General features: G+C 39.4%; 1 protein-coding gene across 1 annotated transcript; it reads left to right on the top strand.

Moving 5' to 3' along the window:
- Positions 1-978: 978 nt before the first annotated feature.
- On the top strand, positions 979-10,716 carry LOC149298470 (Iroquois homeobox protein 6a-like). The gene is made up of 7 exons (XM_089487293.1): positions 979-1,050; positions 1,607-1,858; positions 2,155-2,264; positions 3,391-3,692; positions 4,710-5,291; positions 6,942-7,050; positions 10,551-10,716. Exons 1-7 carry the CDS (start codon positions 979-981, stop codon positions 10,714-10,716), a joined length of 1,593 nt encoding a protein of 530 aa, XP_089343419.1.
- Positions 10,717-26,706: the final 15,990 nt, after the last annotated feature.

The raw sequence follows: 26,706 nt of genomic DNA, 5'->3' as shown, positions 1-26,706 counted from the left end.
CTTCTTCGTTTTAATTACTTTAGTAATTCATCATATATATTTTAAACCGTGAGATTCATCAGACTTATTTATCTACAGTTAAAAATTTCTAAAATCAAATATATTTTTAATAGGGCATTGTAATATTTTGCTATTAATATATTCTTTTTATGCAAGTAAAGGTAGGTTTAATAATTAAACATAACCTTTTTCAAACGTAAATTAATATTAATTTGATAGATGAAATTTCAAAATCAATATAGTTTGTTACAGCTGCTTCTAGACTGGGATGCATTTGATTTTGTATCACATACACGTAACTTTAAGACATTCACTGCTAATATTAAAATATATATTTTTTTAAATTATTTTAATAATTTAGAAAGGAGTCTGCTTAGAAATAACGCTTATTTCGAGGCAAAGGTTTTATCAATCAGGGTGAGATGAGGTTCCTTCTGTATATTAACAGAAAAGGAGGGCTGATTTTTTTTTGGCGTGAAATAAAAATACTTTATGTAAATGGTTAAAAGTGGGTTTTCCTGGGGGGGGGGCATCCACTGTTACGGCACTCAAGGGGTTAAAACAACATGGGAATAAGGAGAGTGCCGTAACTTGGAATATCAGATGCAGAATATGATTGGCAAAGACATTATTATATCCTAGCTGTCCTGGGCTTTGGGATTATAATGACGTCATATTCCTCCTCTTCTATGGATGAATGCTAAAGAACTATAGACAAGCAAATAATACAACAAGCTCTCCTCATATCTTGCAAGACTACTTCATCTTTTTTTTTTTTTTTAACCCCCTTTTGCTAAATTCAATAGAGCTGATTTCCTATTCTTAGCAAGTAGCTAGCTGCCTTGTTGCATTACCCTGCAGGCTGAAGATGCTGGGCTTGTTAAGTGCAATCATATATAATTAAGTAAAAAGGCCATACTCGAGATGTGCATTTGAATCAGTCTTGGTTACAACTGATCTGTGGGAGAATTATTGTCTATGGTAATAAAAAAATCAGAAGAAGAGATGTCGTTTTCGCAGTTTGGATATCCATACGGCGGCAACTCTCAGGTAAGTGAAGAAGACGACTCACCACTTATTGCAAACATTATTGGACTGTCACGAACATTTCATTTGTTTACGATTCTAAATTAAATGTTTAGTTATCTTTGTGTTCTATATGTGGATTGTGATTTTGATATTATCTGCATTGATGTGTACACTTTTTATTGGCATATATATATATATATATATATATATATATGTGTGTGTATATTATTAGGCTATGTTGCGTAAATATCACAACTTTTCTGTTGATCTAAAAGTGAGGATATTCTCACTATTTATTAAATCTCATTAGGGGCACATACTTTTATAGATAAAATGTTAGTATATGTTAATTTTACTAGCGTGTACCTATCTACCTTTCGATGTTGTGTATATTGGCATTAGTTAAATTATCATTCAGATGTAATATTTTTTATAGATGTAAAATATTTTTTAAAGTAATTTTACAGCCATTATATTTGATAATATGTCAACGTATTACGCACCCCTGTCTATCTTTGTACCGACACTTCTATAAAATGTTCAGTCAATCTTATATTATCTGTCTTGCCGTCTGCAGTTTTTGGTTTCTACAAATGCCAGCTCAACGTGTTATGAATCTGCAGCCAGATCTCTGCCTGAGATCCCCACTGCCCCTGCACAAACCCCGGCTCTCTGCTGTCCTTCCTATGAGAACAGGCTGCTGGTGGGCACCAGGACAGAACTCAATGCAGCTCTGGGGGTATATAACCCCACGTATGCTACAGCCACTCAAAGCTATGCAAGTTACCTCCCCTACTCTACTGACCCAGCAACCCTATACCCCACTTTGGTGAGTGACAGATTCCCTTGTGAGTGGGATGTACCCTTGCAATCATCCCTGAAGAAAGTGTACTATTTTGTTAAATTAGATAATTGATCGGTTTTCTGAAATTTTCTTTTATTTTTCTTTTAACTTTATGATCAGTCTAAAGCTTTGTGATTCATTGCATGTCCCTAAAAAAGGTTAAATGCAAAGGTTTTGCGTGTGTTACTTACCACGTTTCTTTATGCTGTAGTCTGTGTTACACGCAATGACTCATTAAGTTTTTGTATGTGAAGAATTCGTCTCTCTACCTCTCTTTTTAGACCCCTCAATACGACATGAAGGATGGTACCAACTCTTTGCACCCAGGATTAGCCCAGCCTGCCGCATACTATCCATACGATCACACTTTTGGGCAGTACCAGCACGACAGGTAACACTCTCTTTGATCAGTATGATAATTTCGAAGTGAGCAACAATATATCTGAGGTATGTCTATCAAGCAAGCATGTAGGATGTAGAATACTGATATAGAATAATCCTGCAGATCCGTAGACAGTGCGTCACATACTGCTAAATATGCAACATTTTTTAAAACTGATCCTTAATTGTGAATTCTATTTATTTCTTTATAACTGATAATGCTATCTGTCGGAACCGAAAAAGTTTAGATATCTCTTGTCTTCCTCGAACAGGTCAGAAACGATCACGTATATTATTCTTACTATAAGTAGCTTGTTATATATTATACACTTGAAAGACCTTGACAGAATATGTGATTCAAGATAAACATTTATAACTGCAAACTGGCAAATAAAATTAATGCATTCTTGCAACGAATGGTAAATATTACTTGCAAAACTATTTTGATTTGCTCTTAAGAGTTTTTTTTCTTCTTCTTCATAGGTTTACGTACTAAAAATTAATTATCGATATAAAATATCGGATTAGTTAGACGTATTTCAGAAGTTCAAGAGATATTGTATAAGATCTTATCTTATCCTTCTTCACACATCTTTCTCATTTAAGGAAAATATTAAATGAGACTTTATTTGTATGCATGAAAGGTATAAGTCTTAATATCTACTCCCTAGAAGCAAACAGTCTTTAAGAGATGTCTAGATTTGACTTTTGTATTTGACACACTTAATATTCTGAATAAGTGGACTGAGGATGATGGTTCTTAAAGTAATACATACTTTGCATATAATTATTGCAATAGTTATAATATAGAATATTATGCGTTTGTCGCACATATAACAACGCCTATTAGAGCATAATATTCGGATATATTTTAAGTCCATTTTAACTGGTAAATTAAATGTCGTAGTTAAAGTAATTTGTTGGAGATGGTGGCTGCCATTGTTTAGAAAATTAATCTGTGATGAAAGGGGAATAGTTTTCATAAAACAGAGAGCAATCATTAATATCACTCTCGAAAAGAGATTAAATTCCCATAATTTTTATAGTGGTCTTTTTCATGGATGTCTGGGTTTGCCTTTCCAGTTCAATGAAAATAAGTCTATCCAGGTTCTTAAATATTTATTACGTGTTTGAAGGTTTGGAGCGGTGGATTTCACAGGCTCTGCCAGGCGGAAAAATGCAACCAGGGAAACCACAAGTACTCTGAAAACATGGCTTTATGAACATAGGAAGAACCCCTACCCTACCAAAGGAGAGAAGATCATGTTGGCCATTATCACAAAAATGACACTCACCCAAGTTTCAACGTGGTTTGCCAATGCAAGGAGGAGGCTTAAAAAAGAGAATAAGATGACCTGGTCCCCAAAAAACAAAGTTGGAGATGAAGTTAATGAAGACAACCAAGAGGGGGATGAATACAATTTAGGAAAAGATCCAGGTAACCACTTTGAAGTGTTATCTAACTACAATGACTAAACTTCATGCAAGTTACAAATTCCCAATACCAAATGGAATAGCTCGTAATACAGACCACATAGTACATGCCATTGCTCATGATAACTGTTTGTTTCGATTGAATTAGTATCACTGTTTAATTTAATGAGCCAGCTAAATGAACATGAAATAGGTTTTTTACTGATGGTGCAATCTATGTAGGACCTATTTTTGTGAAGCAACAACAGGGAACATGCATGTCAAAGAATCAGACTGTAAGTCTGGCTCTCCTAATACTAGGCATTGTAGGAATGGCCCTCCAGAATCTATCACAAATCTTACCCCAAAGTAGTGAAACAGTTACAGAGCTACCGCTTTTTCACTTAGTGGGGCCCTATAAAAGTTGGAGCTACTTCTACAGATCATTCCCGGGAACATCGCAAGTATATATTACTTTAATTTACATAGCGCCCTCAGATTCCATAGCCATAATACAGTGGCTTATAAGCCTTCTTCATCCTCTCTAAGCAGGAGTAGGTACAGGCTACAAATATGGTCTCCCCTAACAGAAAAGGGTTTGTCAGTTGTGTGTGCTGCAACAAGGCAAAGTGGCAAATAAAATGCAATATTTTTAGTCAGTATCTCTTTTCTACTAGATACTTGTAGCATCATATTAACAGCCACAGGTTACAGATAATGCAGAAAACAATTGCTTCCAGACTAACCCATTTGAGCATTTTTTGAGTCACCTGATTCTCTGGAATAGTTAGAAGCAAAAATATTTCCAGTGTATGGCCCATTGTACACCAGACTAATTGTTTGCATAGCTAATCAGATAAAACACTTAATATGCTTTACATATTTAAAAGTAAATCTGTAATTATTCTGATTCGAATGCTTGCTTTAAAAAAAATTCATCTCAAGTCATCTTTTAAGTTCCACTGGTGCATAATCATGCTATTATTTCTATCTAATTGGTTTCCGTCTTTATTTTTTTTTTATCCCTGGTCTTTTCTTGAAGATAAGGTCTATAAACACGAGAAGGATTTTAGATTAAGTGACTTGGAAGATCTTGAAGAGTCTTCATGTCATGAAATGGGGAATGGACCAGACATTGAGCATGGTGTCCCTCACAGGATCATCTCTAACTCCTGTGTATCAGATAGCAGCGAGTGCAGCGTGACACCACCTGTTAATTCTCTAACATTTGCATCTAACAAAGACAATGCGGGAGACATTTTGGGACTTATGGTTGATAAATCTAGTGTTCGCACACACAGCGAGTCCACCTATGAGATAACGGAAAAGCCCAAAATCTGGTCGTTAGCTCATACAGCAGGTGCCAGCATTACGGTGGGTTCTGATATGAGTTCTAAGAGCTCGGTCAGTCCAGATTGTTTCTTTGTTAGAAGAAGACACTCTACTCATAGCCTCTGCAGTGAGGTGAGGGCCATTCACAGTATAAAGACTCACACAGAAAGTTCTAATGAAGATTTGTCTCAGCCAACCAAGATATTTAGAACTTCAACATTTAACCTGCAATCATTCCAGCTCAGCTGCTCCTATCCCGGAGAGACATGTGAATATTCTTCTGGAGAAGAAGGTATCTGCTTTGCCTTAATCCTCTAAACTTTGCTGGAAACTGTAAGGGATAATCAGCAGGAGTTACCACTGAAAGATCTCTTTTATGCTTCCTTCCATGATAACGTGGGTGGAAAGTGTTGGTTTCGGTCCACTTTACATCATGCTGTATGTGCCATTTCCTAAACCGTCATGTGAGTTTTGAGGTCACCAACAGTGATATGACATCTTTTGCTAATCTCCTACACCATTGGTTCTTTCAATTCATGTTGTGTATGTTTAAGAGTCCCCTCTCCTTAGTCTGCTATTTCATCTGAAAACTTGTGTAGCATCTTGTCAACTCCATAGTGCACATAGGCCATATGTGGAGATTGAAGATCTATCTTGTAAATGTCCTTTTACGCACGACAGACTCAAGAGCCTGGTCAACCAGGAGGGCAATCTGTCCCCCTGATTCTTTGGCATGGAGACTGCTGCCTAATTATCCCAGGCCAGAATATGCCACCAAATTTACATTTACAAGATGCTGGAGTATCCCTTTAATTGGTGATAACTGTGGGTGAAAACACATGGATTGTTATTCAATTCCCTGACCACTAACAGGTCTTTGAAAGGTGACATTCCACCTACTCTGCTACATTTAACACTCTAGTAATTAAAGGCAGCATTAGAAACGTCAGTTCTAGCACCGGGGAATGCTCAACCCCTTCCCAGAAGTAATTCTTTAATAAACCAAAATTTTCCCTCATTCATAATTTATGTTGGGAACACTTAATTATCATGGGACCCAAACGTAGGCACTGTAGGTTGTTGCCGTGGAAACTGAAAAAGGTTTTTTAAAAAGTATCTGCACTTTTATGCCATTAAACTTTAATAGAAAAGAATAAGATGACAAGTCTGATAAGGTTTATTTGCTTAACATGCTAGTGAGCTCAATTAATGTTTTTCCTAAGTGGAACAGCATCTTTAATATCTATTTATCTATCTATGAACTTATTATATTTTATCAAGCACAAAAACTATCCTGTGGAAAGACATTTTTTGCATAATTGATTAGCGGTTTCATAAATTTGAGACCTGTTGAATGTTGCTTTTAATTTTCTCATTTTAAGCCATTAAAATCATAACCTTAGGGAATAAAACAGTATCACTGTAGATGTAGATCATGGAGTCTTTATTCACGCAATGACCAACCTTAGTTTGTTAGAACCTTACAAACTGATCAAAACCTATTAGTGATGGTTTTTGTATTACAAGACATTTAAGTTATCCCAGCAAAACTATAGTGATTAAACAATTCTTTCTGGGAAGGGGTTCAGCATTCAACAGGACTAGGAATTATATTTGTAATGCTCAGTTTAGTAGCAAAACAATTAAATTAATCAGAGTAGGTGGAACAAAACTCATGATTTGTATGTTGTATGTACACTACTATTCAAGCGTTTGAGGTCACTTAGTTCACAGGCTAATCAATCATTAGAAAGCAATTTTGCAATTGTTACTGCTAGAAATTGCCTTGTTTTCTATGAAAAGTGGCCCAAAACTTTTGAACAATAGTGTAGGTGGATCAATTTGGATCATTGGGATTATAACAATTTCCCATTAAATATTTGTGAAATAAGTGGTACTGCAGATTGATAATATTGTAGATTGTGACTGTGTTTGCATCCAGGCATTGGAAAAGTCGTCAAGACAAGCCAAGAAGCTGCTGATCCAAGACACGTTGGACTGTTGCAGAATAAAGACATACTAAAGACAGCCTTTAGACCAGTAATGAAGAGGTGAGGTGGGTGACAGATTATTATTATTATTCTTATTGTTGTTATAATTATTTTTAGTGTCAAATGAGTTTGGAGTGATGACCTAATCAATAATACAAGATGTATGTCACCATTTACCTGATATACTTCTGTTCCCTAAATTATTAAATTAAATACAAAAAATGGTCAATTGCTTGTTGATGTTTGATAAAAGACTAGCGTTTTTAGTGTTACTACTTCTTGTAGCAATCTAGTTTTTAAGGGAAGTTATTCAACGTGAACTTACTTTAAGCTTGGATATAGTTTGTTGTCAGGTCTCATGATCATAGAATTCAGATCACCCAATTGTTGAACTGTCGACTCAATACTCATTGTGCTGTAATTTCTTGTCTGAATAAGCCTGTAACGTTTTCTTTCCGTTTGATCAGGTTGGCCAATTTTTGTGAAATTCTAGAAAAACGCAATTTTGCTGTTCAGCAATAAATTTTAAGTCTGGACCATAGAAAGCATTCTTCATCTGTAACCAATAATGTGGCTGCAAAAGAATCAAACGAACATCATTGGTACCTCACATTTTGCTCACGCAAGAGACTTTAGTAATGTTTTTTATGCAACGGGCTGTACTCCCTCCTGTGATCAAGTGAAGTTACAATCAAAAATGGCAAAAATAGAAATCGGAGGTTTGCAACGTGTCATGCGCCTGTTCATGCTGATATGCAATTTTTTTATTACCTTTCTCCAGTCTTGTGTTACCCTATAATAATGATGTATTCACTAAACAGTGAGTTATAGCTGAGTTGCAATGGTTGAAAAAAACTAAGAGCCAACCGTTTACAAAAGTCAAGTTGACTCACTACAATTTATCCATAACATGCTGTTTAGCGAATTAAACACCAGTTTTAATCTATAGGGATATCTTTCACTTTAGTTCCATATAACCTTTTTTTCTATATAGTAAGGCATTTTTTAAATATACTTTGTTATAATTATTGCTTTAGATTCCTTCGCTCTCTGTTCTGTTATTTTGACTACTCTTTCCAATAAAACACAGCTTGATGTTTATTTTGAAATATACTAAATTTTGGCTTAAAAAATAAAATTCTAAATAAAACATATTTGTTTGAAAACTTGTGTGCACTACGGTTACATTGCCCTTAAAACCTGAAAAGGGGGAGTAAATCTCAGTCTTGCTTTCCACTATCTATTTATGTATTAGCGTGAATACCATCAGTGAATGTTCTTTTTTTTATTATGTTGTTGGTTGCATTGCACCAAAAATAATGTCTGAACAATGAGGTCTCTTTTCAATGGCTCTACTAGAATGGAAAATCACTCTATAAAGTAGCACAGCGAACTATGGTCTTTCTTGCCAAAGACAAAATGACGGAGGAGATGCCAAAATAAGGCTCTCCTGGTAGTAGAAGAGGATTTTAGCAGGAACTATATACAGAAACCAATTAAGTAGTGAAGAGGTCCAACCCTAGTGACCTTCGTCACCTAGAAACTAAGTCATAGAGCAAGAATGCACACCTTTCTGACATGTGAAAAATTGTAAAATAAACAAGTATGTTCAGAAGAACCCCATTATTCCTGCACAGCCCCAGATCGGGCAAAATTCCACACACTCACTTGCATGAGTTTTTTCAAAAGTCCACAAACATCTCCAAACAGGCCATTTTGTAAGCCTTTTCTTGATGAGTTGACTCAGCAAACCCTCAGGTTAGTGAATATATTTGTTCAGTCAGGTGTACAAAATTCAAGCTTATGAGGAAGAAGATCTTAAACTTTACAATAATTTTCCAAGTGGGACGCACCGTAGGACAAGCTATTAAAAGGCTGTCTGTTCTTGGTTGAGCATTTCACATTTATCTTGCATGATATTTTACAGTTTGGGGATCTCTTGGGGCTTACTCAAGTGAAAAGGTAGATTAATATGTGGACCTTTCTTGATCTCAAGTGCCTAGAGGTATACCAACTGTGCCCCAGTGATGAGACCAGTGAAGGCGGAAACTTGTCCAATCGTGCATTGGAAATTTGCCTCATATTTCAGTTCTGGGCTGGCCGTAGGGCAGGATCAGACGGATATGATGATCGAGATTATTCCTCTATAATGGCACAAAACGCCTAAGTGGGGATGGACTGTATGACGGGCTATTAAGCAGCTGTCCGTTCTTGGTTGAGCATCACACACTTTTTTTTGCATGGTACAATAATTTTGAACATTAAAATTATAGACAATATCAAAGCCTGTGAACATAAAGATTGAATTCTTTTACTTGAAATTCTAAAACCCAGGTCTCAAGAACCATGCATGGATCACACATTTATTATAACGTTATTATGAAAAGGGTAAACACATATAATGGTGCTATGTAGACATATTGTTTTGCCTCTTGCTGTGCCTATAACAAAATGTGTTCTGTGTATGTATCAAGACTACCATCTAGCGCATTGTGGGTATAAGTGGGCAGTTGACCCTGGTGCTGGTCCTGTCTTTTCTTACAGCAAGGCCTGTCTGAATTTAGTTGGCCTTCTCTGGGAAGTGGGAGCTTAAGGTTCACATAATGTAACAATATACAATACACAGTTATAGTTCAGGCAGGGCTGCAGACCAGCTGCACACAAGGTAAGTTATATGTAAAGTATATATATATATATGTGTGTATATGGAGGGGTCAGGGGGGTGCAGCCACTTCGCTTTAATTGTCTCCTTGACCAAAAGGTGCCAGCCTTTCCCTGATGAGAACCAACCTTTCAAGCTCAAAGTCAGATCTCAGTCTGAGATTCATTCCATCATAGAACTTATATACTATACCTCAAACCATATTGGGTCATTGGTCTTTTTTATATTCAGGATAGCCTTATGTCTGTTCCCTGCATTTTCTATTCTTTGGTAGCATTAACATCAACCACATCTACTGGAAGGTTGTTCCACTTATTTATCACCCTCGCCACAAAGTAAAAGTATTTGTGAGAGGCCAACACTTCTTCAGGGCGGTACACTTATATTTGCTGAGGCTGCTTCGATGAATGATAGCCGGGATAAATTAGAGTACTGACCTTTAAAAAAATGAGGATTAACGCTTTTAAGTAGATAAAAGCTTACATGTCATCTGCAAGAACCTAAAAGTTAAACATTTTACATTAAAATGGAGCTGTCACTTTCTATATCAGGGTTGTTCAAGCTTGTCCTCAAGGGTCTCAAACACCAGACTTTGAGGATGATTCATAACGTCGATCAACATTAAGAAAAGTAAAGTGTTTGATTACGTGTCAGTTAATGTAATCTTAAAACTATGGTAGATTTGAGGCCATTCTGATTTAGCAGTGCACAGTAAAAATCTGCTATAAAATGCTTTGCAAACAAATATTACAATTTATTCTTAATATATTACAATTATGTTGTAAAGTGAATTCTCATATGTTTGAACTGATACTAATTTTTATGCAAACATTGAACCATAGAATTCGATGTAAGATAACCATTTGGCCCATCTGGTCTTCCTGTTTTTTTCCTGAAGGTTTCATGAAGAAGTACCCCCGAAGAAAGTAATTATGTATCTTTTCAGTGCTTTTGCAGGGGTGTACCCTATTTGGAGCATCAGCTCTGCTGTAGACAAAAGCCAACAGTTCAATGAAAAAGGTAACTCTGATGACCATGGGGAAAATGTACCCAAGGCACATTAAGTTCACAAACACTTACAGGGATTCCAGCTCTTCCCAGAAGGATCTTGGTGTTGGCTAGAATCTGGATCTGGTGTTGCCTGGAAATCTGCACAGAAGGATTAATTGAAATTATTTTTTTATATATATATTTGTGGTTTCCCAATATCCCTATGGGTCTTAGGATTTTACTGGCAAGAGTCAAGCGGACCAAGAAACACAGAATTTGACGACAGATATGAACCACTAGCCCTACTTTTCCCTAATGCAAAGACCATAATCAGTCTGTGATCTAAGCCTCTGAGCTTCTAGTTTTAAATTATTGCTTCTTGTTTTAAAATGTATCCTCCTCCTTTAAAATAAACTTCCCTCCTGTAATTTGTTAAATCTGTTTAAGTATTTAAATGTTTTTGTCCCCTCTTTCTTCTTTCCTCCAAGCTATACATACTGATGAAAAGAGTTGTCTGAGAATCCTGTAGCACTAAAGCCGATAACATGGCAGCTGGTTCTGCCTGCCTTTGTCATCTGATGATCAGTGACCTACAACTCAAGTCACTGATTGTGGTATCGATTGTGTCAGTAGTCCCCTGTCACAACTCATTCCTCCTCTTCAATAAGACCTAACTGCCCTCTTGAGTATCTCATTGTAACATTTTAATTATCAGCATGCTTAGTCATTCTGTTTAATCGCATACAAACAACACAGAAACTTCAAAAATGTTTATTTTTCTATGGCAACAATCTATGAACACCCACTTTCAATCCCGTTGTTGGCAAAAATTCTAAACAAGGCAAAATTAAATGTTATTAAATAATTATTTATGGGAAGGGTTTGGGTATTAAGCAGGAATGATGTTTTTAATGAAACATTTGGTTGCAAATAATGATTGTGACAATGATAATTGATTAACAATGCAAAATCTCTTCTGTGTTTGCTTGCACATGACTGGGTGCAGTATACTAGCCTGTATTTTGATCATCATTCGATGATACAGGTATGGGGGCATGTGTGATATCACAGGATACTCTTCTGCATTATGGGATAAGAAACCATCTTAGCAAGGTTGTTCATATTCAATTACACTTTAAGACAGTCTTCATGCGTGAGAAATACCCATTACCCATGGGACAACTAGCCAATGGGACAGAGCTGCAACCATCAAAATATTTGTGGCCAGGTAGGGACGGTTGTCAACAATCAGATTTACTTATGTGGGATGTGATCGAATATGGCCATTTTTCTTTATGTATTTATATATTACTAACTATTGTGGGATCAGAAGAGTGAATATTGTATTACAGTGAATATACTTATATATATTTAATAAAAGCTGATATGTTATTTTTAAAAGTTTCACCATTTTCCAATTTATTTTCACATTTCATTGTATTAGTAATTTAATGCTGGAAATGTAAACATGACTTCTGGTCCATTGAATCAGATTTTTGTTAATCTTTTGAGATAAAATCAAATACCTTAATACTGGTAGACATTTACAGCAATGTAAAGACCAGGCCATAAGCCAAAATCTTGTCACAAAGGTATTTTACAGAAAAAAGGAACTTAAGCAATATTAAGGTGCATTCTTCATTCACAGGGGTTCGCGGGGATGATAAGTCCTGTTGAATATTTTCTGTATGTAAAACTGATTCAGTGTTATCGCAATGCCTTTACTACCGTTAGATGCTAATAGCATTTCAGTTTGTGATAATATTAAATAAACGGAGAAATGATTGTTCCTCCCGAATGCTGGAGACCATTCAACTATAACTGAGCTTCCTCTGGATAATGAGTGGGAGTTTAAACATGAAGTGTTACATTCTGTCTCACTCAACAAATATATATCTATCTGGCATCTGCTTGCTCCAGTTAATTAATCAACATGAGCATCAAAACAGTTTATTGTTATTGCATCATAACCAGTTTGTGAAAGGACAATGTGGCACTGTACAAGAAAAAGACAAAGGAGGCGCCATTCCTGCATCACATATCTTTAATTAGAGGAGCCATTCTGTTGAAACAAAGGGATCTGGAGAATTGTGATTGCCCCACAATGTCTGACAATATTTCAAATAAACAAGTGTTGTAATTCCCCGGTCTCTGAAATAACCCCCCCAAAATATGTTTGTATGTTTGTAAAAGGTCAAAATGATTTCACATCATGTAATTTCAATTGTTATATTTGATTTTGTAATTTTCAGATAAGACTAATGGGAATTTCCATTATTTATTTTTTACAGTCGGATGTGGAGGGCAAATTTGAAGTTGTCCAAGGCCTGATCCAGCAGGCACCATCCCCAGCGCTAGGATATGATGTCATACGTGAGTACATGGCACTTTTCACCCCAGAGTGCTATCTGAGCGGCAGAATGCCACTGTCCTATAATTGTCACCCCAGGGCTAGGCCAGAATAAATTTTTGAGCTCACTAGAGGGTACACACAAATGATGGGAGCAGGGATGCAGAGCAGGGCTAGGTCAGGGGGTCAAAGAAAGTTCAGCGGGGAGGAGGAGGAAGTGAGGGGGGTATATAAGGTTGGGGCATAAGGGGGTTCTGGGCTTTTTGTTGTGCCAGCTTACCCGGTGTGTTTGTCCCACCCTCCCTCTCTGTATTTCGTGATGTTTAATGTTATTATGTGACCTTGTTTACTATTTTTTCTTTGTTTTGTTTTAGGATTTTGTCACAGCCGGGGGGGCGGTAGTTTGCCAGGTTGCCGGGGGGTGTTATGTGGTTATTACCACTGGTTTTAAAATGTCGTTGGGAGGTTCCTGGCTGGGCGTGTTGCTGGAACCTCTGGTGGCGGCGGGGCATTATGGGATGCCCTCCCGTAAGGTGATGCTTACGGTTCGACCCGGTTGGCCCTGGCAAGTTTAGGGGTGTTTTGTTGTATTTGGGTCATTGCCGTGTTAATGCACCTTTTTATGTTCACAGGTTGCGTGGCAATGATGTTTATAAATCGGTTGTGGTCTCTTTTCATCCCACATTTGGTGTTTTATTTGGGGGGTTAATTGGGGATGACATAGCCCGAGAGTCGAGGCTACCCCCTGTCATAAGGATCCTGCTGTACCATAATGTAAATTAATTAGTTTCATCTAATCAAATAATGGTATCCCAACATATTTTATGACCCTTAGTCTCATCTTATTCCCCTACATATATCAGTTGAAATAATCTTTTATGTTGGAGGGTCTATTTGCATGCTGCAAATCGTAGCATAGATGTGGACAACCGGACCTAAAATCTCTGTCTCTTTAAACTATATTAATGGAACACGCAGATTATGTTCAAATTTAATACAGACACGTTTCTATTTGTTCTTGTCAGATTATTTTTAGCCAGTGATTAAAGCAACGCTTAAACGCCTTGGTGTGTTTTTAAGGATAGAACCATATTAAGATGGCCTGCTGTGCATCTTTTAAGGATGGCTTTTTCTCCCCTTTATTAAAGGTCAACTGATTTTAGATTATCCAGGCAGCTCAAGTGCAAATGCAATCTGCCATACAGACCAGATATGGATTGCAAATCTAGCAAAATATAATCTTTAGGAATCATATTTGGAATACTATTTTGATTAAAAATAGGAGCTAGGATTGATTCGGAAATTTAATTAACCCTAGCTATTCTGGTCACCTGAATGTCTACCACAACATAACCAAGAAAAAATGAATAGCAGCGACAATGTAAAGCAAACGGTAATATTTAAAATATTCAATCCATCACATTATCCATCATTTTTCTCTTTCTTTTTTTTTTCTTTCTTTCTTTCTCTTTCTTTCTTTCTTTCTTTCTTTCTTTTTCTTTCTTTCTTTCTTTCTTTCTTTCTTTCTTTCTTTCCTTCTTTCTTTCTTTCTTTCTTTCTTTCTTTCTATCTATCTATCTATCTATCTATCTATCTATGGTACATGATGGTAAATGATGGTACACAGTATCATTTAGTATTATTTTGATTACTCAAAAGCCCCTAATCTGTAGCAGAAGATGAATCCTACATGTGGAGATAGTATTCAATGCCCTTGTATTTGAGATATGGTTTATGATTTAAGTAAGTAAAGTGGGTCATAGGGGCATCCTAACCATCCAGCTGCCAACAGAATGATAAAATAAAATCTGGTGGCACCAGGAAATGGGTCAACAAGAGGGCAAACAAATCGTGGAGAATTTGGAGTCTCCGTTGTTCATAATGCCATCTTTTCATCTGCATGCTATATAACTGAATTATCACTGTCAAGATGAATTAACTGGGCATTAACTTCCTGGAAATGTGAGTGTTTGGGAATACACAGGGTTGAACAATGACATACACACATTTCACTGCTCTCTTTGAGTAAATGTAATGAAGTGTGCACGCTGTCTCCGCATCAATGTTTGAACTCCGAAGCTTTGGCACAAAAAGTTTGTTTTATAAACTTCCCACCCCAGCATGGGATGGCTCATACAATGCTACAATCTCCAAGTCCTATCCTTGTTAGACGTAGACATTTTTTTTCTAAGAAGGGAAAATGTAAGTGCCTGTGTTCACTAATTGGAAGACAATGCTCAGATTTGAATATAGTCTCCCTATCACCATTAATGGAAAGGTGCTTCTAGACTAGTGAACTGCTATACCTAATCTGTAAGCTATAGAATGTTGAGATATATCCATTCTGCTCTTCTTTTCTTGTAACTATAAGTACAATTATATTGCTGTTCAGGAGAAAATGTAAAGCTACTAGAGAAGCCTTTCATATTTTGATTATTTTGAGTCTAGTCATACTTTATTTAGATTATTGCATACAGTCTTGGAGACCACATCTCCAGATACACATAAATAACTTGAAATGTTTGGGTGATTAATTTGGGATAGTTATAAAGATATCATGAATCTAAGACAAGACCAAGAACTGGTTAAGGTTTGAGTGTCTACTTCAGGAAATAGCAGACAGACTAGATGGGCCGAATGATTCTTATCTGTAGTCAATTTCTATGTTTCTAGAAATTAGTATATGGTTTACAGTTTAAACACAAACTAAGATCTCATATAGCTCTTATATGGAGCTCAACACAAACGTTATTAACATATAAATGGAATTATTCAATTATTATGTTATTATATACATACACTATTTAAGGTCTTCTGGAAGGCAGAGGAAATAAATTGTAGGACAAGAGAGTATAGTCTGGAACTAGAGGGTCACAGGCCTGGATGTAATGTATGGATGTTTCACTTCACCGAGAGGGTGGTAAATAAATGGAATAGCCTTCCAGTAAAAGTGGCAGATGTTAATTTATTAAGGGAATTAAATCATCTATAATATAAATATAAAACCAAAGGGTTACAATCTTCCAACAAGTTCTGTATTTCTACATGCTAGTCTTCTGTAGACATCCACTACAAGAACAAAACATAAGCAATCATTAAAACGAACCATTAAATGTGGTGACATCCCAACTCATCATATAAAAATAAAATACAAAAAATAAATTGCTTTTTATGTACTCTTGTTTTAGAAGACAAAATACTGGCTTTAACAAGCAAACATGGTTGTAAAATACATAATGACTGATTTAATCTGGATTTACTTCCAATCTTTTCACTAGGATAAAACTGATTCTTACAATGTAAAGCTTAGTGTTTCCCACCAAAGGAAGTACAGGTGACTTAATATTAAAGGTACGCTAACACAAATTCTATGCAATGGATAACTGAGGTTAAGTTCTTTATATAGAGAACATTTTTTAACCTAAAGGATTTTTTTAATCTGACCATATGCATGCTCCTTCTAAGGAGGCACACATCAATGGGTATGTTTAGGACCACTATCTGTAAACCAAAAATCTGTCTAAAATAGAAAATAAATAGCTGGTAAGTTATTGTTTCCCTTTCTTTGTACACTTGACTTTACCCTTTAGGTTATATTCATCCCCGGAAACTCTCCGGATTATCCCAGGAGGCTTTTTTGTGACCTTGAGGTTTAGTGCTTCAACAGGAAAAACTAGTGCAACAAACATTTCTATTAAGGGCCAAGGTGAACACCAGATCCCTAGTCTTCATTCTTCAGGGGGCGGGCACCCCCCCATATGAATACAGTGATCTCCACAAATATTGGCATCCTTGGTAAATATGAGCAAAGAAGGCTGTATGTCTTTAATGTATAACCTTTTGATCTTTTCTTCAAAAAATAACCAAAAATACTCTGCTCTCATGGATAGCAAACAACTGTAAACACAACACAGGTTTATCCAAAACAAATTATGAAATATATGTGTGCCACAATTAATGGCACCCCTATGAATTCATATGAGAAAAATATATTTTAAGATATTTTACATTTTAGTACACTTGGGTAACTAGGAACCGGAAATTGTTCAATCATGACTTCCTGTTTCACAGGGATATGACTATTAGATAACACACAGGCCATCACAATTGGTAAGGCCAAGGAATATAGGAATATACAAGGTTGTTGAGCTTTATTTAATGGGAAATGGCTATAAGAAAATAGCAAAAGCATTGAAAATGCCAATTTCCACCAACAAGCGAGTGGCCAAAAAATCCCCAAGGATCACAGCTGGAAAATTGCAGAAGTGTCAGGATGCCTTGGGAATTGAACCAGCAACCTTAAGGATTACCAGACAAATAGCCTATCCAATGCTCCACCTAGTGGATCTTGGGTTGCTGTTTCCTTCTGTCTCTCCTTGGCCATGTTATTTCTGCATGCTCTTGACACACCTGTCCCTCGTTCAATTAAGGCCCAATATAAACCGGGCATTTTCCTAACCTCAGTGCTAGAGCATTGTGTTCCTGGCCATTGTATTGTTTGTTTTGGAGTTCTGTCTAAGCCGTGTGCCCTGCCTGAGGGCTTCCAGCCATGCTCCTGCCAGTGAGGTTCCAGTTTCCTTCCTGAACTGTGCCTGTCACCCCAAGTTTATTTCCTGCTAGAACACCTATAGATGGCACCCAAGAGAAGGACTAAGGCTAAAGTGGAGCTCACCCCAGAAGTGGATACATCATCAGCCTGCCTACAGCCATGCTCTGAATCCGAACCTGCCCGTGCATCGAGACTCCTACCTGATCCGGCACCCAGTGTCCTTACAAGAAGTTAGTTGCATCTTGGAGTCAGGAAGTCTTCAAAACTACAATCAGATGGCTTCTACATCACCACAAGTTGTTTGGAAGGGTTTAAAAAACCTTCTACTCTCATCTAAAAACAAACTCAACTGTCTTAGGTTTGCCAGGCCCTACTGGAACTTTTACAGGGTTCGTGTTCTATGGTCAGATGAAACCAAAATAGGGCTTTCTGGCAACCAAATAGGTGGGTTTGCCACACACAGAGAGGTAGCCATATGAAAACTCTGCTCCTCTTATATGCCACTCTGCCCCCCTCCCCTGACTTACCATGCATCCCTGCTGCAGGCCCCTCGCGCAAATGTCCACCATATACTCCTTGGTGTCTAACAGGGGCAGGTGGTGGACATCTGCACGATGCAGCGCTGCGAGCGACCTGCAGCAGGGATGCATGGTAAGTCAGGGGAGGGGGGGCAGAGTGGCATATCTGGGGATCAGAGTTTTCATATGGCTACCTCTGGTTGCCAAAAAGCCCTATTTTGGTTTCATCTGACCATAGAACCTGCACCCAGTTAAAGTTCCAGTAGGGCCTGGCAAACTGAAGAGTTTCTTTTTGGATGAGAGTAGAAGATGTTTTTTAAACCCTTCCAAACATGTGGTGATGCCAAAGCCATCTGATTGTAGTGTCTTGGTGTCTAGCGGGGGCCGTAACTGCATGTCCCGGGCGTCGGGCGAAATGAATTGCTCATCCCTGCGCTAAAGCCTGAATATATGCTTTACCCCCCACTTTCAAGACTTAAAGTGGGGGGAAATAGTGCAGCCTATAATTGGGCAAATACGGTATACTCACTTGCCACTTTATTAGGTACACCTTGCTAGTACCAGGTTGGACCCCCTTTTGCCTTCAGTGCTGCCTTCATTCTTTGTGGCATATTTTCTACAAGGTGCTGGAAACATTCCTCAGAGATTTTAGTCCATATGGACATGATGGCATCACGCAGTTGCTGCAGATTTGTCAGCTGCACATACATGATGCGAATCTCCCATTCTAACACATCCCAAAGGTGCTATTGGATTGAGATCTGGTGACTGCTGAGGCCATTGGAGTACAGTGAACTCATTGTCATGTTCAAGAAACCAGTTTGCGATGATGTGAGCTTTGTGACATGGTGCATTATCCTGTTGGAAGTAGCCATCAGGAGATGGGTACACTGTGGTCATAAAGGGATGGACATGGTCAGCAACAATATTCAGATAGGCTGTTGCGTTTAAACGATACTCAATCGTAGGGGCCCAAAGTATGCCAAGAAAATGTTGCCCACACCACCACCACCAGCCTGAATCGTTGATACAAGGCAGTAAGAATCCATGTTGTTTACGCCAAAGTCCCTGCTATCTAAATGTTGCAGCTGGAATCGAGACTTATCAGACCACCGAAAATGAAACTCAGACCAGCCTATCTGGCACCAATAACCATGCCATGTTCAAAGTCACTTAAATCCCCTTTCTTCCACGTTCTGATGCTTGGTTTGAACTTCAGCAAGTTGTCTTGACCACGTATACATGCCTAAATGTATTGAGTTGCTGCCATGTGATTGGCTGATTAGCTATTTGTGTTAACAACCAATTGAACAGGTGTACCTAATAAAGTGGCCAGGGAGTGTATGTATGTAAGCATGGATGTGTACTTGTAAGTGTGTGTGTATACGAGCATGGATCTGTAAGTGTGTGTGTGTGAGCAAGGTATGTGTACTTTTGTGTGTGAGCATGAATGTGTACCTGTGTGTGAGAGATAGTATGGATGTATACTTTGTGTGTGTGTGAACATGGATGTGTAAGTGGGGTGAGATGGAGTGTGTGTGTTAGTGAGTATGAGTAAGTGTGTGTAATCTGTGTGTTTACATTTGTTTTATGTTGGAAGGAGGGGGCAAGTTTGACCACGTCTAAATGCCTAAATGCATTGAGTTGCTGCCACGTGATTGGCTGATTAGCTATTTGTGTTAACAGGCAATTGAACAGGTGTACCTAATACAGTGGCAAAAAGACTGTGTATGTGTGTGTATATATATATATATATAGATAGATAGATAGATAGATAGATAGATAGATAGATAGATAGATAGATAGATAGATAGATAGATGTGTAATTGTCTGTGTGTGTGAGCATGGATGTGTGTGTGTATGTGTAATTGTCTGTGCATGTGAGCATGGATGTATAATTGTGTGTGTGATCGTGCATGTGTAATTGTGTGTAAGCATGGATGTGTAATTGTGTTAGTGTGTATGCATCAGCATGGATGTGTAATTGTGTGTGTGAGCAGGGATGTGTTAGTGTGTATGTGTGAGCACAGATGTGTAATTGTGTGTAAGCATGGATGTGTCATTGTGTGTGTGAGCATGGATGTGTCATTGTGTGTGTGTGAGTGTGTGAGCATGGATGTGCCATTGTGTCATCGTGTGTGTGAGCATGGATGTGTCATTGTGTGTGTGAGCATGCATGTGTAATTGTGTGTATGTGTAAGTATGGATGTGTAATTATGTGTGTGAGCATGGATGTGTAAGTGTGTGTGAGCATGGATGTGTACTTTTGTGTGTGAACATAGATGTGTAATTGTGATTGTGTATGTGTGAGCATGGATGTGTAATTGTGTTAGTGTGTGTGAGCATGGATGCGTAATTGTGTTAGTGTATATGTGTTAGCATGGATGTGTAATTGTGTGTGTGAGCATGGTTGTGTACTTCAAGCTGAGGGGCCCATGGTGAATGTTTGCATCAGGACCCCATGGCTTCTAGATATTGATGTAATGTGATGGGACTGGGAGTAATCAGTACACTAAAAAAAGTAATCATACACGGGATTCCTGAACCCACAATTTAATGCAACTAACCTTTTTCAATAAAATATGCAGATTGAAATAGAGTAAATAACACAACACCTTTACTTTTCCTCTCACTGATTTCTGGGCCTTGAAAGTTTTATCCTCTTAAGTGACTACAAATTCAGGAGGGTGTTTTATCTCTGGGTAACTAAAAATTTAATTTGTTCAATTTATTCCTACAGAAATTAAAGTGCCAGGAAACAGAGGACCAAATACATACACCAGGACAGGTTCTGCCACACTGACACCCACACACACACACACCAGGACAGGCTCTGCCACACCGACACCCAAACACACACACACCATGACAGTCTCTGCCACACCAACACCCAAAGACACACACCAGGACAGTCACTGCCACACCGACACACCAAACACACACCGCAGTACAGGCTCTGCAACACCGACAGCCAAACACACGCACCAGGGTAGGCTCTGCAACACCGATACACCAAACTAACATACCAGTACAGGCTCTGCAACGCCGACACACCAGAACAGGCTCGGCCACACCGACACCCAAACACACACCAGGACAGGCTCTGCCACACCGACACACCAAACACACACACCAGTACAGGTTCTGCAACACAGACACACCAAATACACACACACCAGGACATGCTCTCCCACAACAACATCCAAACACACACATACAGCAGGACATGCTCTGCCACACCGACACCCAAACACACACACACCAGGACAGGCTCTGCCACACCGACATACCAAACACACACACACCAGGACAGGCTCTGCCACACCAACACCCAAACACACACACACCAGGACAGGCTCTGCAACACCGACACCCAAACACACATACACACCAGGACAGGCTCTGCCACACCGACACCCAAACACACACACCAGGACAGGCTGTGCCACACCGACAGACCAAACATACACCAAGACAGGCTCTGCTATACTGACATCCAAACACACACACCAGGACAGGCTCTCCCACACCGACAGCCAAACACACACACATACCAGGACAGGTTCTGTCACACCAACACACCAAACACACACACCAGGACAGGCTCTGACACGCAAACACACACATACCAGGACAGGCTCTGCCACACCAACACCCAAACACACACACACACACACCGGGACAGGCTCTGCCACACCGACACACCAAACACACACACACCAGGACAGGCTCTGCCACACCAACACCCAAACACACACACCAGGACAGGCTCTGCAACACTGACACCCAAACACACACACCAGGACAGGCTCTGCCACACCGACACACCAAACACACACAAACCAGGACAGGCTCTGCCACACCAACACCCAAACACACACACCAGGACAGGCTCTGCAACACTGACACCCAAACACACATACACACCAGGACAGGCTCTGCCACACCCAAACACACACACCAGGACAGGCTCTGCCACACCGACACACCAAACACACACAAAGACAGACTCTGCTATACTGACACCTAAACACACACACCAGGACAGGCTCTACCACAAGGACACCTGCCTCAGTATGGGTAAATCTACACAAAGCATAACAAAATGCTTTCCATACTGTTTTTTTTGTGTGTTTCCCCCCTTGTGTATTGATGCCCCAGTCAGGCCCCCCTTTGGTTTTAATGTATTCCCCCCACACCCTTGTGTATCGCCCCATGTGCATTTTTGCCCCCAGCCAGCCCCCTTTGTGCATTTATGACCCAATACTCTTGTGTATTGATTTATGTGATGTCCCCAGCCAGCCCTCCTCCCTTGTATATTGATGTTCCCTATCATCCCAACTAATTTTTTTTTAAATACTTTTTTGCTGCCTTTCCTGCTGACTGCTCTCCTCCAGCGTGCTCTTCTCCCTGTCACGAGCAGCTTCCCTGTCACGAGCAGCTTCCGTGTGAGCTTGCCCCCTTGAGCGTCTTCAGAGGGGCGGTACGAAGAGCCTCACTGAGGCACTGGGCGGCATGGCGCAAGCACGTGTCTTATGGCTGCTTTAAAACTCGCAGCCGCATCAGCTGCAATGGCATCTTGGTGTGCTGGCCCACGGACTGGCTGGCCCACCGCGGGTGCTGCGGGCTTTTGCCGTGCATTACAGACGGCCCTGGCACTGCCGAATTGGCCACTTCAGTGGGCAGCCACACGGCCGTTCTACTTAAATTCAGGGCGGCCTGGGGGGGCAATTGCCCCCCCTGGGCCGCCCCGCCCCTGGAGCACTGTATGCTGCCACTTCCTTCCCTTGCTGCATCTTCTTGGTGCCACTCCAATTGGTGCGGCTAGTCAAATAAAATGCTTCAATAAAAATGCACATGTGAACAGTGAAGAAAACTGTGTAAATATTAAAAAAATATAATAAACAAATAGTGTTTCAGAGGTGTGATAAACAAACCTGTGCACCACAGGTGATTACTGGGGCTCTAGGGTCATCTGGCCTCTGCCCATGCAACTCTGTCCTCTCTGCCCATGCAACTCTGCCCTTTTGAAACCCTTTCAGAGCTAGTCCCACCTAACTAGCTGTGTCTTGAGGACTCCACGCCAGCATACAAATGAAGCTCCCGGGGATCCTGGATTTCTGAATCCAGCATAAGCCAAGAATAACATCCTTGATCTGTTATGGATACCAAAAATCTAAGTCTAATCATTTTGTTTTGTACCTTGTTTGAACATTTATGAGTGTTAAGATGTTGCCTTCTTTGCCTTCTACAACGTATTGCACATAAGAGAATATATAGAGATGGACAAGCTAGCATATCACCAGCACCAGCCAAGCCTAGCCAAGCATATGTCTGGGTTGTATTTAGTATACGTAAGACCAAGTATACTAAAGGGTGTCAGTCACACCCGTCCACTCTTGACAAATTTAGTTGAGCCATGCTGTATAAAAAAGTACACATTTTAGATAAATTACAAGATGCAATGCTTTAAGGATTAATAACCTTAATAGATAATGGATTAGTGTTTGGTAATGAGCAAACAGCATGCCACTCGAGAGTTCAGCAGACTTATTAAATTCACACCACAGGTACAAACGGTTGATTCTAGTTACTAGCGCCAGATTAAAATTCACCCCCACTTAGAACACATGAGTTCAAATTAGTATCTGTCATTACTGTCAGACATTAGAGTGAGGACAAGTTAATAATTCTTTTAGTCCAACATTTTTCCCTGCATGCATGAAAACTCATGACATACTTTATATCGTATTTGGGAATACTCTGCAGTGGATACTGAATGGATATTTGGTATACGAGTGCTAGTTCCAGAATGCAAGCAGTTATATTCAATACTGGAAAATGGTTCCAGAAATGTAAACTACCAGAAGTTTCCTGTTTGACACCAACCGCCTAAAGTATAGATCCATTTCTATTAAAGGTACTGTATGATCTACTTTGCTGAATTTAACAGTTTTGTAATTAAAAGCATCATTAGAAACATTATTGCAGTCACAGTTGAATGTACAACCCTTTAACAGAAATAATTCCTCAATTATGTAAGTTCATTTCTCACTTATACTTTTTTGCAGGGAGCACTTTTTTGTCATGTAACAAAAATGCATGCACTGATAGGTTGTTGCCATATGAAGAGAAAAGGCTTTTGAAAATCACAGATCTACTAAGGTTTATTTGTTTAATTAAGAGCTCAATTAAAGTTTTGACTATATGGAACTGCATCTTTCCTACTATCTAGGCAATGTAATATCAGCACTGTTTATGTTTAAGTCCCTCGTATAAAGATTGAAATGTGATCTTCTGTATATTAACTATTCCTACTGCTTTAATTCACCGCCACTGTGAAACCCAAAATGCATTGCCGCTTCCCTGTAAATTAGGCTTGAGGGGATCCCCTGCATCCTTGTTTTTAAACGTTGTAGGTACCAACTTCTCTTAATGCTCACTTTTTTTTTCAGTCACCTAAGCAGGATATGACACGTTTGTAGGATATTTGTGGTTTCCACTTGTAATTCTTCATACATGATGAAGGGTCATATCTGGCAAGTCTCTTCTCCAAAAGAACTGAGGTGGCCGTGTATAACTCTCAACTCTCCAGCCCAACTCTTGCTTAGGTGAGTAAACCCGAAGGTCTAATACTAAAGATTAGATCAAGTAACTCCCTTGCTCTCTTCTTTATTAAGAGCTTCCCATTAGAGGTTAATTGGATGATGTATATGAAGCCTTCCTCTGTTTTGTATTACATACTTTATATTCACTCATTCTTGAAGTCCAGCCATTTTATGTTAGCTATGGGGCACTGTTTTTTCCCACTGCCCATGTGGTGCCTTGATGTGGCACATAAGCTCGTTGGCCAAAATACATCCCTTAAGCCTCATGCTTATTTAATGTCTATACTTGCAGGCAGTAGCGTACCTAGCGGGGGGCAGTCCGCACCGGGTTCCCCTTATCAGGGGGTGCCAACTTGCCGGCACCCCTCCAGAGACGGACAGTAATGTCCGCCGCTGGAGGAGAAGGCTCGCAAACGAGCGGTATTGGAGGTCTTTAACAGACCTGCGGCTCCCATGAGTGATTTTAAGCCGGTTCCACCGGCTTAAAATCATTCAAGGGAGCCGGAGGTCTGTTAAAGACCTCCGATACCGCTCCCTCGCGATCCGCGCGGCAACTGCTGCTGTGCACTGGGGTTTGTTGTCAGATCCCGGCGCACAACAGTGAAGCCGCACCCACTGCCGTCCTTGCCCTCTGAACCAGAAGAAGACAGAAGAAGAGGAGTGAAGAGGAAGAAAAGGAGCTGACTGCTGTAAGAAGAAAAGAGGAAAGGTAGGAAATCATTCAGTGAGAGTGGATTGGTATGTGTGGAATCTGTGGATTGGTATGTGTGGATTGGTATGTGTGGAATCTGTGGATTGGTAAATGTGGATTGGTAAATGTGGATTGGTATGTGTGGAATCTGTGGATTGGTATGTGTGGAATCTGTGAATTGGTATGTGGAATCTGTGGAATGGTAAGTGTGGATTGGTAAATGAGTGATGGGTGTTATGCTGTACCATTTCCAATGTCTTTTTCATTATATAATTATGCTCTAAAGTACATCATAACTCCCATCACTCTATGCTGTTCCATACAGTGGCAGAGCTGGGAGACAGAGGCCTTGCACCCCCACCGCAGGACTCCTGAAAGGTAAGTGAACTTCAAAGGGGGGAGAGGGTAGATAGTTAGGAGGGGGTAGATAGGGAGAAGGGAGTGAGACGGGGGGATAGGGGGTAGATAGGGAGAAGGGAGTGAGAAGGGGTAGATAGGGCAGAAGGGGGTGAGAATGGGTAGATAAGGGAGAAAGGAGGGTAGCAAGAATATTGAAATAAAGAGTCAGAATGAGAGAGTGAAAATGAATGGATTAATGTGTGGATGAATTGTGTGAATGAGTGAGAGAATTAATGAATTTGTGAGAATGCATCAATGAATATGTGTAAATAATTTGTGTGAAAGAATAAATTATTGTGTGAATGAAAGTGAATTAGTGAGTGACTGTAAAAGTGTTTGTGTTAATCATAGGTGTATAGTTGATTTGTCAAAAAGGCAAAGATGGTATAAGCAGGGTGTTTATGGGACAAAAATGGCACAGGCAGGGTGTTTATGGAACAATGCTGACTCATGCTGGGCTGTTTGGGGGCAAAGTCCTATGTGTGTGTAATTTGGGTGCTGGTCAGGTTCTATGTGGGCAATGTGGACGCTGTTTTTTGGAGGGTTATTAAAGAAAGCACTATTCTATGTTCAGTAAATGTTATGTAAACGTGTTTATTTTATTTATAAGTTATTAATTTATTTTTTCAGATTTCTTGTTGTTTACAGTTGACATACAGTTTACATATTGGTGCAATAAATATTCTTGCCAACATAATTTTGTGGATGTCTTTACATTGGGGGGGGGTGCCACTTACAGGATCCGCCCCGGGTGCCAAATACTCTAGGTACGCCCCTGCTTGCAGGTTTGGTAATTTATCCTTCTTTGGAAATTTGAAGTGTGCTTTTAGAAAACCAAAATGTCAGGAACCTGTATTAGAAGTCCACCGCTCTTTAACCATTTGAGTTTCAAAGGGAGTAGTCAATTCATTCCAAATCACCCTGGCAATCACAAGGTTAAACCGTTGCA

Source organism: Sceloporus occidentalis, unplaced genomic scaffold (assembly GCF_023333645.1).
Source record: "Sceloporus occidentalis isolate IW3139 unplaced genomic scaffold, rSceOcc1.0.p SCAF_32, whole genome shotgun sequence".
Taxonomy (NCBI): domain Eukaryota; kingdom Metazoa; phylum Chordata; class Lepidosauria; order Squamata; family Phrynosomatidae; genus Sceloporus; species Sceloporus occidentalis.
Note: the sequence above shows the minus strand (reverse complement) of the source record. Positions and strands in the feature narration are given on the sequence as shown.

Excerpts from the sequence above, each read along its gene's own strand:
- LOC149298470 (XM_089487293.1), top strand. The coding sequence starts at position 979 with ATGGTAATAAAAAAATCAGAAGAAGAGATGTCGTTTTCGCAGTTTGGA. Across the intron at positions 2,265-3,390 it reads GGGCAGTACCAGCACGACAG|GTTTGGAGCGGTGGATTTCA; the intron begins GTAACACTCTCT and ends ACGTGTTTGAAG. Across the intron at positions 7,051-10,550 it reads TTTAGACCAGTAATGAAGAG|GTTTCATGAAGAAGTACCCC; the intron begins GTGAGGTGGGTG and ends TTTTTCCTGAAG.